Source organism: Cornus florida, unplaced genomic scaffold, assembly GCF_030987335.1.
Source record: "Cornus florida cultivar Cherokee Brave unplaced genomic scaffold, ASM3098733v1 CherokeeBrave_3.0.0_Hap2_Chr02, whole genome shotgun sequence".
Taxonomy (NCBI): domain Eukaryota; kingdom Viridiplantae; phylum Streptophyta; class Magnoliopsida; order Cornales; family Cornaceae; genus Cornus; species Cornus florida.
In genome coordinates this window covers 3,560,145-3,574,008 of record NW_026775572.1, presented here as the reverse complement: position 1 = coordinate 3,574,008, position 13,864 = coordinate 3,560,145, and the positions used below count along the sequence as shown (strand labels likewise).

At 34.7% G+C, this 13,864-nt stretch overlaps 1 protein-coding gene across 1 annotated transcript; it reads right to left on the bottom strand.

Annotated features, from left to right (window-relative positions):
* Window positions 1-1,011: 1,011 nt before the first annotated feature.
* On the bottom strand, window positions 1,012-7,136 carry LOC132293157 (5-methyltetrahydropteroyltriglutamate--homocysteine methyltransferase). The gene is made up of 12 exons (XM_059790504.1): window positions 7,002-7,136; window positions 5,199-5,552; window positions 5,022-5,109; window positions 3,971-4,098; window positions 3,503-3,894; window positions 3,253-3,416; window positions 3,011-3,091; window positions 2,743-2,909; window positions 2,550-2,655; window positions 2,150-2,400; window positions 1,839-2,040; window positions 1,012-1,731 (listed from the first exon to the last, which is right to left on the bottom strand). Exons 2-12 carry the CDS (start codon window positions 5,546-5,548, stop codon window positions 1,363-1,365), a joined length of 2,298 nt encoding a protein of 765 aa, XP_059646487.1. The 5' UTR covers window positions 5,549-5,552; window positions 7,002-7,136; the 3' UTR covers window positions 1,012-1,362.
* Between the last annotated feature and the right edge of the window lie 6,728 nt (window positions 7,137-13,864).

Sequence of the window (13,864 nt, the reverse complement as noted above, 5' to 3'; positions counted from 1 at the left end):
TGCAAGCATGTTTGTTCGAAGGTGCCCGCCCAACTATATTTTTTGTTTGGACGAGTCTAGCTTGAGCAACCCTTCTGTCAAACATGTTTCATATGTTGGGTTTCAGACAAGGTCATGATTTATTTGTTTCATATTTTAAAGTTTAAGTTGATCAGACCATTATGTATCACGCATGTCATTTGAGCTAATTGATAATATCCAATCGATGTATTAATGGTAGCTGATTATTGTAAAATTTACAATGATTTGTTACTGATTTTATAATATATCAGCGTCTAGGCACGTTTGTAGCTCTCGCATCCCCCATCACTTTTGTAAATAACTTTAGTACATTGGTATTTTAAACATGTGATACAGCACCTCATGTGAAAGCCACTTGGACTTTTCCAGATAAAGAATTCCTCCACGAGTAATATTCAGTGTGCACGTGACTAATCTGAGCCACGTGCCAGTGCGTGTAGAACGGTTGAGATTTGCCCGTGCACAGTGGACACTGAATATTTTATTCCTAGAAGACGACAAAGAACACACAAATGCAGTAGAGTAGTGATATTTTTCTACTTCTCACATCGATATTTTTCTACTTCTCACATCTGACTCGTTATGTACAGTAAGTACTGAAAGAAAATTAAGTAGTGATATTTTTCTACTTCTCACATCGATATTTTTCTACTTCTCACATCTGCCTCGTTATGTACAGTAAGTACTGAAAGAAAATTAAGTGGGGCACGTCTTCAGAACTTGTATCGCCATCTCCTGAAGGCTCTGCCTGCCTACCAACCATTTATCAAATTCTCATTAAATGTGCATGTTCAACATAAAATGTATGCAACGTTTGGTTGGTCCATATTTGTACTTTTAGGAGCCATTTTTGCTCACTGGTTGATGACTCGAATTGACAAAAGTGGATCATTAGCGGTGTTGGTTTCATTTTAGTCTTTTAAACTATATCTTGAAACTTTTAATCCAAGTGTATCAAAGAAACATCAATGTTCAAAGCTCAAGACCAAATTTATTTGGATAAAAATCACATTCTTCATATCATAAAGGGATAGTGTAATACAACACATTAATACACAAATTAACGCATACACCCGCGGTGACATTTCATAAATTTCCTTCCCAACGTGCCCTAATTAAAATATGGTGCCTTACAAATGAATTGAAGGCAAAAAGAACCCCAAAAGAACAGAATATTAAAAAAGAAACAAATCAAACAAAATGCCCAAAGGGCCGACTACGCCTATTTTCATCACCAAGCACAGTTATTAAATCAATAGAGGCTTTTCCTTCTGCTCAGTCAATATCAAGAAAATAATAAGTTGGAAGGATTTTAACTCCAATCACTTGCTCCAAAACACCTCACTTAGCGCTAGCAAGCTGGGTGCGGAGTAGCTTGGCAGCGGCAACCATGTTTAGGAGGGCTGGCTTCACTTCGGTGTACTTACGAGTCTTGAGCCCGCAGTCAGGGTTGACCCACAAGATGTTGGTTTCGAGCACTGCAAGCATCTTGTTAATTCTGTCTGCAATTTCTTCTGTTGATGGTATTCTAGGGGAGTGGATGTCATAGACACCGGGCCCGATTCCAGCACCGTATTTCACTCCCTCCCGGAAGACTGAGAGGAGCTTCTCATCAGATCGAGAGTTCTCAATGGTAATCACATCGGCATCCATGTCGATGATTGAGTGGATAATGTCATTGAAGTTAGAGTAGCACATGTGCGTGTGAATCTGTCAGTTTGCAGGAGATGAGCCCATCAAAAAACCAAAAGAGAACTGAGGAAATAAAAAGCAAATAACCCAAGTCAAGGCACAAATTATGGGGTGGAGGGCAATACCTGTGTGGTGTCTTGAACGCCACAGTTAGTGATCCTGAAGGAGTGGACAGCCCAGTCCAAGTAGAAAGATTCCTCTGATTTTCTAAGAGGCAAGCCTTCTCTCAAAGCAGCCTCATCAATTTGGATGACATTGATGCCAGCTTTCTCAAGATCTTCTACTTCATCCTTAATGGCCAAAGCAATCTGATAGCAAGTTTCAAATCTGGAAATGGGCAAATATGTTAAAAGTGATTAATAACATAATATTAAATAATAAGAGACCAGTTTCTTTTCTGTAAATTTTCTCATCCTTTGCAGGGTTCTTTCAGTACCTGGGCTGATCATTCCTGACGAAAGACCAGTTAAGAATTGTCACAGGGCCAGTAAGCATTCCCTTCATTGGTCGGGCAGTCATGCTCTGAGCCATTGAGGACCAGAAGACGGTCATTGCCTTGGGGCGGCTCACATCACCATAAATGATGGGTGGTTTCACACAACGAGATCCATAAGATTGAACCCACCCATTGACAGTGAACGCAAAGCCAGACAACTGCTCTCCGAAATACTCAACCATATCATTCCTCTACAACAAGAACAATCCACTGAATAGTCAGAAGACGAATCCTTCAAGCACTTATAATGCATAAATTATTATTTTATTTGAACCTTAAGACAAAAGGAGATGTATCTTATTGCTTTTATTCACTAGCCCCTGCATAAATCATAACTAACCTCGGGTTCTCCATGAACCAGGACATCTATATCAAGCTCCTCCTGTAGCTTGACAACCTTGTTGATCTCCTCCTTTATGGCCTTAACATAGTCAGCCTCAGAAATCCTAAAGACAGTAGCATTTTCAGAACATGGTGCAGAGAAATGGATGGTATATGGAATAACACAAGGAAAATTGGCTGAAACCACTCACTTTTTAGCCTTATATTCACGGCGAACTCTTCTGAGCTCGATTGTTTGAGGGAAAGACCCAATGGTGGTTGTTGGCAAGATTGGAAGATTAAGCTTCTTCTGCTGAGTATCAAGTCTGGCACTAACATTTGTAGCACGGCGGTGGTCAGAACCCTTCAAAGCAGCAGCCTGAAAAGCCAAAGGGAGCAAGTTTTTGTTGAGTCGAAAATAATGACAGCAGTGCAGCCAATTGACAAGGCTGAAGAATGGAAACTGAGAGAATCACTTACAGCCTTCTGAACAGCCTCGTTAGTCACCCTTGGAGAGCATTTTCTTGAGGCCAGAGCGGCAGCATTTTCAGAGAAGAATGCCTGAAAATGAACCCATATCATCAATGAGTATGCAGCCAATCATGTCGTTAAAAGGCACAAATTACTGCCATCTTCAATCTTGATTGAGTACACAATGGAACAAATTGCCCGTATATTTACAGTATGTATGTAGAGCAATGGATGCTTAAAAAGTCAAATACCTGATCTTTTTGACCAGCCAATGCTTTTGCCAGGGCATTCACTTCAACAACTTTTTGAGCAGCAAATGCAAGCCATGATTTGAGTTCTTTGTCCAGCTTAGTCTCGTTAACCAGATCAACAGCAGTGTGGAGAAGCGAGCAGGATGTAGAGACCACAAGCTTGTCTACATGACAGAATTATAAATAGATAAAATTGTCTACGGTGATTAAATATAGAAAACCATGAAAAAAATGAAGTGAACAATGATACCTTTTCCCACAATGCCCTCAAGAGACTGCAGGGTGCTGAGAGATGCAGCAAGATCATTTGCCCAGACGTTCCTTCCATCAACCACTCCAGCAAAGAGGTATTTCCCAGACGGAAATCCGCTCTTGATCAAATCAAGAGTCTTTGGTCCACGAATTAAATCAAAACCAAAACCACAGACACCCTTCAGAGCAGTGAGAGTTTTGTATGCCTCGGCAGGAACATCAGCAAAGTAGGTCTCGATGATAACATTCAAGCCAGATAGAGATGACTCTAGCTCAGAGTAGGCACCAGTGAATGCTTGCAATTGATGAGACTCGAGATCCTTCACAAGTGTGGGTTCATCAAACTGAATCCAGGATGCACCAGCTGCCTTTAACTCAGCTACAACTTCCCTGCGGAAGGACTTTTTGTTATAACAAATTTGGAGTGGTCACAAAATATATGCAGAACCAAAAGTACAATTCTTACTTGTAGATGGGAAGGATTTTTTCTAGAAGGGAAAGAAGAGGAAAATTCTTCTCAACACCCTTTGCAGGCTTAGAAAGCAACAAGTAGGAGACAGGTCCAACAAGAACTGGAACAGTGTCTACTCCAAGCTGCATGGAAGTGGCCAATCAAATTAGCAAAGAGACACTATACCAGTTTAGAGCTACTAAAGTTGACAGCAATTAGCAATGAGAAAAATTATAGCAATTAGCAAAAATATTCAACTAAACTCAACAAAGCCTTTTTCCCAACCATATTAGACTAGCAACATGGATTTTCTTTTGCCATTCCGCTCTATATAACATCATAGCCTCATAAAAACTACATGCTATCGTTTCTTTCCAAACTATCTCAACCCACATTAGTTTTGGTCTTCCCCTTCCCCAAACGTTACCATTAACTAGGAGTCAAGGACCTCATTTTTCCTAACCGACCAAACCATTTTAATCGATTTTCTCTCATATTCCTTCCAAATAGTGCCACTCCAACCAAATTAAATTAGGAGATCAACAAAGAAAAATGACACCAGATTGAACAGCAACGAAAGCTCATCCGTCCACCCAAGGAACCAAAAACACATCCCACAGTGCAAACATAGAGGAATAGAGAACAGTTAGAAGTATTGGATAGATGGCGACAAGGATCATGTAATCCACATATGAACTATTTTTTTCTCCTGGTGAATAAGAAATTGACTAGAGGAAGAATGTAGCAAGATGTTTCAGTGGCATATTTACAGGTCCAAGGTTTGAAATTGAATTGAAGATTAAGACATATCACGTACATTATAAAATCTAAAACTTACATAGATCACACAAATTCAATTTTTCAAGTAGTATAACTTTTCCAACTTTGTCTCTGACAAATATATGCCACTAAATTCTAAATTACCATCTATTCCTCTTAGCATTTCAACCCTTTATGCTGCTAATCTCCATAAATGGACTCCACAAAATTTTATAAATTAGCAAACTGCTTAGTTGAAACGGATATGCAAAAGTAAAAGGAAGGAGAACTGTTCCAAAGAACTTACCGACTTAGCCTCCTTGTATTCAATTACGGCCTTGTGAGAAGCATAAGAAAACTTCACTTCAGGTCCCAATTCAGGGACAATGAAATGGCTGCATCAATGTACAGACCATAACTCATCAGTATACAACAGTCAGTATCACAGTAATGATTATGTCTTGAGGATTGATTAATCACTTACTAGTTGGTGTCAAACCACTTCGTCATTTCCATAGCAGGTACAGAGGCATTACCTCTGGCCATTGAAAAGTAAGTGTCAAATCCAATCTCACCACCAGTCCAACCATATCTGGGGGGAACAGCCCCAAGCATTGCGGTTGTGTCAAGCACCTGATCATAGTAAGAGAATGTATTGCTAGGAATGTACTTGATGCCAGCATCAGACATCTGCTTCCAGATGGAAGACCTGAGATCAGCCGACACCTTTTGCAAATCCTCGGCAGTGCTCTTCCCATCCCAGAAGGATTCCAGAGCAAACTTGAGCTCTCTCTTTGGCCCCATACGAGGATATCCAACAATGTGAGAGGCCATTGTTCTGGCTCACCAAATCAAACAAAAGGATTTGCCTTTATTCGATAACTAATTGTTGATTTAACAATCAAGACACGTGTATTTATATATATAAACATACATGGAATAAAAAATAACTAAAATCAGACAATATTAGGCATCATAATAGAAAATCACACAGGAAAGTAGGTTCTATACACGTTATGAGACAAGATGAAGAGTTTTCACCACAACAGCAGCCAGATTTGCACTTTTTCAACATGGTTTACATAATTGCCATTTTAGAGCAAAATGCAGAGATAAATTATGCTTCTCAAAAACATTGAAATGATTTCCAAAATGTGCATGATTGATTGAAATAAGAGGATTACTATAATTAAAAGTAGAGAACATATATAATAAGTTTATGATTAATAAATGTTTTTAAATACATATATATATATACATATATGAATAACTTTAGCCATATTCCAAAGCAAACTTGAGCTCTCTCTTTGGCCCCATGCGAGGATATCCAACAATGTGAGAGGCCATTGTTCTGGTTCACCAAATCAAACAAAATCACTCTGTCTTTATTCAGTAACTAATTGTTGAGTGAAGACCTACGTATTATCCTACACACATTATGAGACAGGATGAGGAGTTTTCATCCTTTCATTTTATAAAACTAATTATCAAAAATGTCACTGCCACATCTGCACTTTTTCAACATGTTTTAAATAATTGCCATTTTAGAGCAAAAAGGCAAAGATAAATTATGCTTCTCAAAAAAAATTGAAATGATTTCCAAAATGCGTATGATTGATTAAAGCAAGAGGATCACTATAATTAAAAGCAGATAACGTATATAAGTTTCTGATTAATAAATGTTTTTAATATGTGCGTGTGAATAACTTTAGCTAATAAAGACAAGTAACTAAAGATTAGATCTACACAAATGAGATACAGATCTAAAAAGCAAAACAGAGCAATTGTGCATAATGTAGACGATGCACATAACACCGACAGAATTATATGAATCCATATCTAAAAAGCAAAACAGAGCAAGTGTGAGGAATTTGGAAGAGACGCACAACACCGACAGAATTAAATGAATCCATAACCACTCCAAAGGTCCTTCCGAATCAGATCTATTAAAGAGTAAATATCTAAAACCAGATCTACAAATTACAACATAAGACACCACTAGATCTACCATATAAGTACATCCATATATGATTTGTGAAGAAAATCCAAGAAACTATAACAGGAAAACACGAGATCATATATCTTTAGAATCGAATCAAGCAAGAGCCAAGAGCCATACGAAGTCATCTCTTGCGTATAATCAATCTTCAAGCACAAGTTAAGCAACAAGAATTAAAGATCGAAAAATGAGGAGAGATTAAGAAGAAAAACAGAGTGATAAACAGAGATTTAGGTTTTTAGCAATAGAAGCAAGTAGTTATGCTAGAAACGTGGAATGTGAGCGTACCTCTAGGAAGAGGTAGAACCGGAGGGGTCTGAGACTGGTTCTTAGTTAGAGAGAGAGAGAGGGTGTGTAGAGAGAAGAGAACGACACAGGTTGGAGATGCAATGTACGTGGTTATTTATAGAATTGGTGGCTAGATCTGGGAGGAAATGCTCGTTTCCCAATGGTTTGTTGATTATTGTGGGAGTATCATTGGCCAACGCGCGACTGTATAGCGTGGGGGTGAGGTGTGTTATTCTTTTTTTCTTTTTTTATATAAATGAGTGTATTAGTCGGTATTCGGTAAATATATGTGGAGGTGAGGTGCCACATACAAAATGATTGTTGAGCAGAATTGATGTATATGTATGGTGTGTGTATATATATATATATATGATGCATAGACAAAGTACATAGAATGAGAATTCTGTCTGATGCATGGGACATTCGGACATGGAGGAACGAACATTCATAACACATCGCCGTAAACACTCATTTGACACTTTTACATGTCACAAAATATTACTTTTGAATCGAAAAGTGTTATACTACGAAATTGAGAATATAGCACTAAAATGGAGTAGTATGAAATTTTTTCAGAAATTATTTCAATAAAAAAAAAATAGAATAAGTGTAATTCAATAAGGAGTGTTATTGTTATTTAATAAAATATAGTCGAGGGCCCATTTTGCTACTAGATGTGATAGTTCAGGAAATTTTATTAGAGGTGGGCAAATAATTCGCGAATCCGATCCGATCTGATTGGATCAAATTGAATTATCAGACTCACGGATCGGTGGTGGATTCAAAAAAATTAAATCCATAGTTCACGGACCGGATCACAAATTAAGCTGTCAAAAATCCGAAGTTCACGGACCGGAACACAAATTAAGCTGTCAAAAATCCGATCCGATTCGTGAATACGATTCGTGGCCCATCCTTGAGTAATCCGTAATATATATATATAATATTAATTTATAGTAATATCTTATATCTTTACTTTTTCCGTTTTTAATATATATATATAAAATGACATACCTTACTTTTTTATTTTCTTTTTTTTTTTTTGTAAGTATTATACATACCACCGACTTTTCATTTCATAAAACCTAAACCTTGCTAAAGAAGAGCAAAGACTGAAAAAAGCCAAAGAGAAAGCGGCCGCCTCACTACTCTTCTTCAGTTCTTCTAATCTGTTAATCAAAACGGGCCCGGATAGAGCAAATCAGAGCAAGTCTTGGTCTTTTTGATTCTCGGAGAACACCTATGGTCCTCCTTTTATTCTTTGTAGATATGAATTGGATTAAAAAAATATTAATTTCCAATTCATGAATTGTATGTAAATATCTTTACATCATAAGGTCTCTGGTCTTGCACGAGGAATTGAAATTTGCTTGCACTTGCGGACAACAGTTTACATTGTTTGAATTTTGCACTTGAATGTTGTTTTAGGTGTTTTTTTTTTTTTGTTTTTTTTTTTTGTAAAAAAAAAAAAAAAAAAATCTTTCTTATCCGTCTTTGAATTGATTGCCTTTTCATGTATTGTTTCTTGAAGCCTGGAGAATCCTTGAAGGACTTTTATAAACATACAAATCTGATCTGCTGCTGTCGTCTGCTTCACCAAATCAAAACCTAATTTGGAAAATTCAGTCCGCGATCCGTCATTTCATAGATCCGATCTGATACGTAGACTAACGGATTAGTGGTAGATTCAAAATTTTCCAATCCATTGTGAGCGAATTGGATTATGACTAATCCGATCCAATCCGTAACCACCCCTAAATTTAATGAACAAAATATATTTGAAAAGATTTATTTGCAAATTCCTACATAATTCAAGAATTTTTTTATACTTTACTCTAAAATATATGTTAAAGATATTCTAAAAAGAGATTTGAAATGTACATAGATATAATACTAATTATAAAATCCAGAAAGAAACAAATAAAGGGAAAAATATCCACCGTCCATGGTTGCAACTTTAATAAAGGGCAAAAGTGCGAAATACCCCACTAAACTCTCATCAAATTAGCAAAATAACTTCTTTGAACTAAAAAAAAAAAAAAGTGAGCAAATGTACTTTCAAAAGTGAGCATTTCACCCCTCCGCCGGAACTACTTTTCGGTCACATGATTTTGCACGTGACTGAATCTAAAATTTTAATTCCAAAACTACCCTCATGATGACCATTATACCCTCTGTTTTTATACATAGACCTTTGGCTTTTGTTTATCACCAAAAGAAACCCATTTTGAGCCCCTTCGTTCCTCTCTGCTATCTCACTCTCAGGTCAGTTTACAACGACGAAAAAAGAGAAACCCCGCGGAGACAAATCAACTTATTACAGCGACGAAAAAATTCTATTGCACATTCCTGTATTGGAGTTTATGGAGAGATTGATACATTTTTGTGAAGATGACGATTGGGAAAGAATCATGTTCCATGGATCCTATTGGTGAGTTGCTCACTTTCTACTATGAGTGAGTTACTCACTTTTTTAATTCAAAAAATATTTTACTCATTTATTGAAAGTTCAAAGGATTATTTCGCACCTTTACCTAATAATAAAGAATCATATTTACAAAAGTTCATATTTGTACAAGTCTTCCATGTTTTCTTTCACCATCCGTTAATTTGTCTTCATAAAAGATTGATTTTACTTTTGTGGTTCGAAGTAGTAATTGATTTATTGATGTACACGTGACTACTTACATCGTTATAAATAAAAAATCTAGATTGGTGTGTGCCTGTCATATAAGCAGCCATATGATACAGATCATGAATAATAGAATTCATCATCTATATCATTTTCCTAATTAGACCGGCTATGTTATATGGGGTGGAATGTTAGGTTCTAAAAACAAAACATGAACAACAATCTATGTAATGAAAATGCCGACGTTAATATTAGGAATAATTAGGGAAGATAGGTTTTTTATAATCAAAGAATTAGTTAGAGACTAGGCCAATGCATATTCGACGCCAACCTATAAATGTATTGAAATAACAATAAATAATTTTAAAAATTCAATCTAGTAGAAGATATGACATATAATAGAAAATGATGAAAAAAATAATTTATGTTACCTATTAATTTATATGGAATAAGCATAAGAATGATAATGATGATACAAAAAACAATATATATATATATATATTTGAGCTATCTGTCGAATGTTATTTATGTTGCCTTCCCGAATAAAAGAGTAAAAAAGACAAATCACTATATTTAAAAGCAGATAAATTTACATTACATCTCAAAAGTTGATTACAGATACAAAATTTTCTGACTCTTTTCATATACAAGAAATGAATGCAAAGAGTTTGGAGTTTGCATTTACAAATAGAAGCATAAATGGTGGATTAAAAATTTTCCTAGTTAGCCTTAAATTTTGAAAGCCTTGTCAAATAAACAATGTAAATCTTCATACGCTCATTGTTGGGCAGACAGAGTATAATTTTTAACTTTCGTTGTCCCTTTAATTTATTGCATCTTTGACTTTCACTATATACTTCAATCATTCATTTATTGCGCATTTTACTCTCATTACATGCTTTAATTATAAAGTTTAATTACCAGCCAAGTCCTATAAAATTTTCATAATACAAAAACCTCTTACTTGTGAGAAATATTTTAAAATAATTACGTATTTTATAAATAGCGAACATCTTTATACTAAATTACCGTCTTTTGTAAAAATGCAAACTTCGCTCTCTACTTCCAATAATTTTATTTGTAACTAATTCCTGTTTAGAAATATATATATATATATAACGATTGCCAAAATTAATACTCCTAAAACATATATATAACAAATAATTTCAAATTCACTCTAGTAATAAACTACTCACAACATGTTAAAATACAATGAATAATAATAAATAAATTATTTCTATTATCTTTTAATTTGTCACCTTAAATTTATTTTAAACAAAAAAAAATCTCAAGAACAAAAAATAACTCTATACAATTGAAATAATGTAGTTAAAAATATTTATTAAAATACCCTAATGTATCAAATATAACGTGAATTTGAAATAAAGTTTTTTTTTTCTTAAATTCTTTTTTTGTCAATTAAAATTTTAGCACATCTGTTTGGAGGAAATTAGTTAAAGAGCATACATGATTGATTTTTTTTTTTTTTCTTCCTCCCCTACTAATAAAGGTGACAAGTGATATTTCATGTTGGGCAATACTTGTCTACTCACCAGTGAGTAGGAAGTCTATACCCACCACGTATGTGGCGCAAGACTAAACTAACAAGTGTCTTTATATTTAAAATAATAAAAATAATAAATAATTGATAGCTATCTTGGTTAAACCTATAAGAATTCGAATCAAATTCTAATTCTCTCCTCCTCCTCTCTTTCTCACGTTTCTATCCTATGGAAGCCTAATCTCATTCGTTCATTCCTCCTCCCTCTCTTGCGCTCATATTTTTAGAGAGAAACTCATGTCTCTGGAGAAATAGAAGAAGAAGAAAAGTAGATGCAAAGGAGCAACGAAGAAACATTCAAGAAGTGTTGAGGTAACTAAGTATGTTCTCTTGGTTAATTTCTACTGGTGTCTTAAATTTCATTATTGCAAATTTAATCAATCATTGATTCATTGTCCATCATGGCCAATCAAAATGCATGTATGTTGTAAGAATTAAACAGTTTTGGAAAAATACATGGTCTTTGTTTCTTAGTTTTGTCATGTAGTCCGAATTTAATTTGAATTTATTTAGGTTTAATCCGAATAATTATCAAATTATTTGATTTTATTATTTTAAACATAAAAACACTTAGTTAATTTGCATCACATACGTGGTAAGTATAAATTTCTTATTCATCGATCAGTAGTCAAATATTATTCTTTCATTTTTATGTTTTTAAAAGAAAAAGGAGTAAAATAAAAAGAGTTATTTTTCCATTTTAGTTGTACGCATATAGTGATTACTGATTAGTGACAAACGTGTGGGCTCAGAATCTCAGATCCTCTCAGGCTATTCTCACGCGCATTATAAGCGCTTGACAGTAACACCCAAGCTTTGGGATAATTTTTCTTTAAAAATTAAATAAAATTCTGGAGAAAAAACGAAAAAAAGTTGGTGAAAGTTGGTTGGTAACAGGTAGTGGGCCCGGCGGCCTCGAGGCCCGAGCACAACTAAACACTGTAGTTGGGGGATTACTTTTTAAGTATCTCTATATAGTTATCAAACTTCCTAAAACGCCCTTCTGGCTGGTGAGTGAGTAGGTGAGATGGGGACACTATATACAATTATATACGCACACGCAAAAACAAAATACGATATGAGAATATACAATGGTATCCCTTTTTTTATACATCATCATCCTTCTCTCAATACTATGCCTTTTTTAACTTTTCTATTACATACTTATTTATCTACTATATTTAATATTTTAAAATCATTTTTAATCGCCTCATATTATTTTTAATCTCCCTCCTGTCTCATATCTTTTTACACCAATTACCAAAAATTAAAAATTTATTATAATGACAATGAATGATAATAAGCGTTTCAGGTATGATGTATCCTTATAATAATTAATATTATAATAAAAATATATATATAATATAATGGTCGCAACTCGCAATTAGGTGATTAATAACAGAAGTTAAATTATTTTTTGAGAGTTGTTATTAACATAATCACTCCATTATAATAATATATAAAAATACTAGGCGTTGAGACTCAGTTTAGAAATACCTTATTCTAAATTTAGGGGATATTCAGGTCAATGAAGTTAGAAATACCTTATTTTATTTAGATTATGAGTTTTAAAATTGAAAAACAAAAATAGAAGTAAAAATACAGTTGACCTAAGAATTTGGAGGGTGAGAACAAAGAGAGAGGTGCCCTATCTCTGTTTGGGCTAATCCTAATTCGGAGAGTAGGAGATTAAGAAAATCTTTGGTTATGAATGTGGGCTGTTTTGTAATTTGATTTGGTTTGGTTTAATCTCTCAGTGTAGTCAAACCGCTTACTTTTTTAATCACTGCTTGTGTCGACGAGATGAACGGGCACGATATGGTGCATTTCAGTGACCGATGTGGGTCGTCTGATTAAATAGGAAATGGGCAGCATGTTTTTATCGGTTCGGAAGGTGGAGACAGCGGACAAGTTGATCCAAGCGAATAATGTTCCCTCCCATCAGGGTCTCACATGACTCAGTTTAAATTAATAAAATAACAACTGTTTAAATATATTTTACAGAGTTACATTTATAGTATAATGGAGTATATAAGTGTTGAAGCCCTTCAAGTAAATGTCTTGCGTGTGTTTATTTGGTTTGTGATATCATGTTAAATATGATAAGTTTTATTTACTTAATTTAAGGTGTTGCGTCTTTATTAAAATCCAAAACATCGTTAATGCATTGAAGAAGATTTTGATGCTTGTGATTTGACTTTTTATTTTATTTTTTTATTTTTAATTATGTTAGGGTTCTTACCTATTGAAATAAAATTGTTATTAAGCTATATTAGCTTCATCTAATTACAAACTAAATCGAGGTACAATGTTGTTATTTGTAAGCTTGCAACTTTGGAATAATCATTGTGCAATTCATTAAATCGAACTTTAAGTTAAACTAATAGTGTTGTGCATCAGTAAGTTTAAAAAAATATTAAAAAAAATCGATTATCATATGGGCTAGGGTTCCACCATAACTACACCAACCCCCCACCACCAAAAAAGGGACTTAATGAGTTTAGTTGGACTTTTTATGCCAAGGGACTTGATGTGCCTTTCGTTACCAACCCCACGATTGAAACCTATTTTGTCCTTCTCTTTCTTATATTTTTGACCATGAAAGTTATTAGGCATCTTAATATCTCCTTGCAAATTTACAGTATTTATGGGCTGTTGAGTGTCAAATAC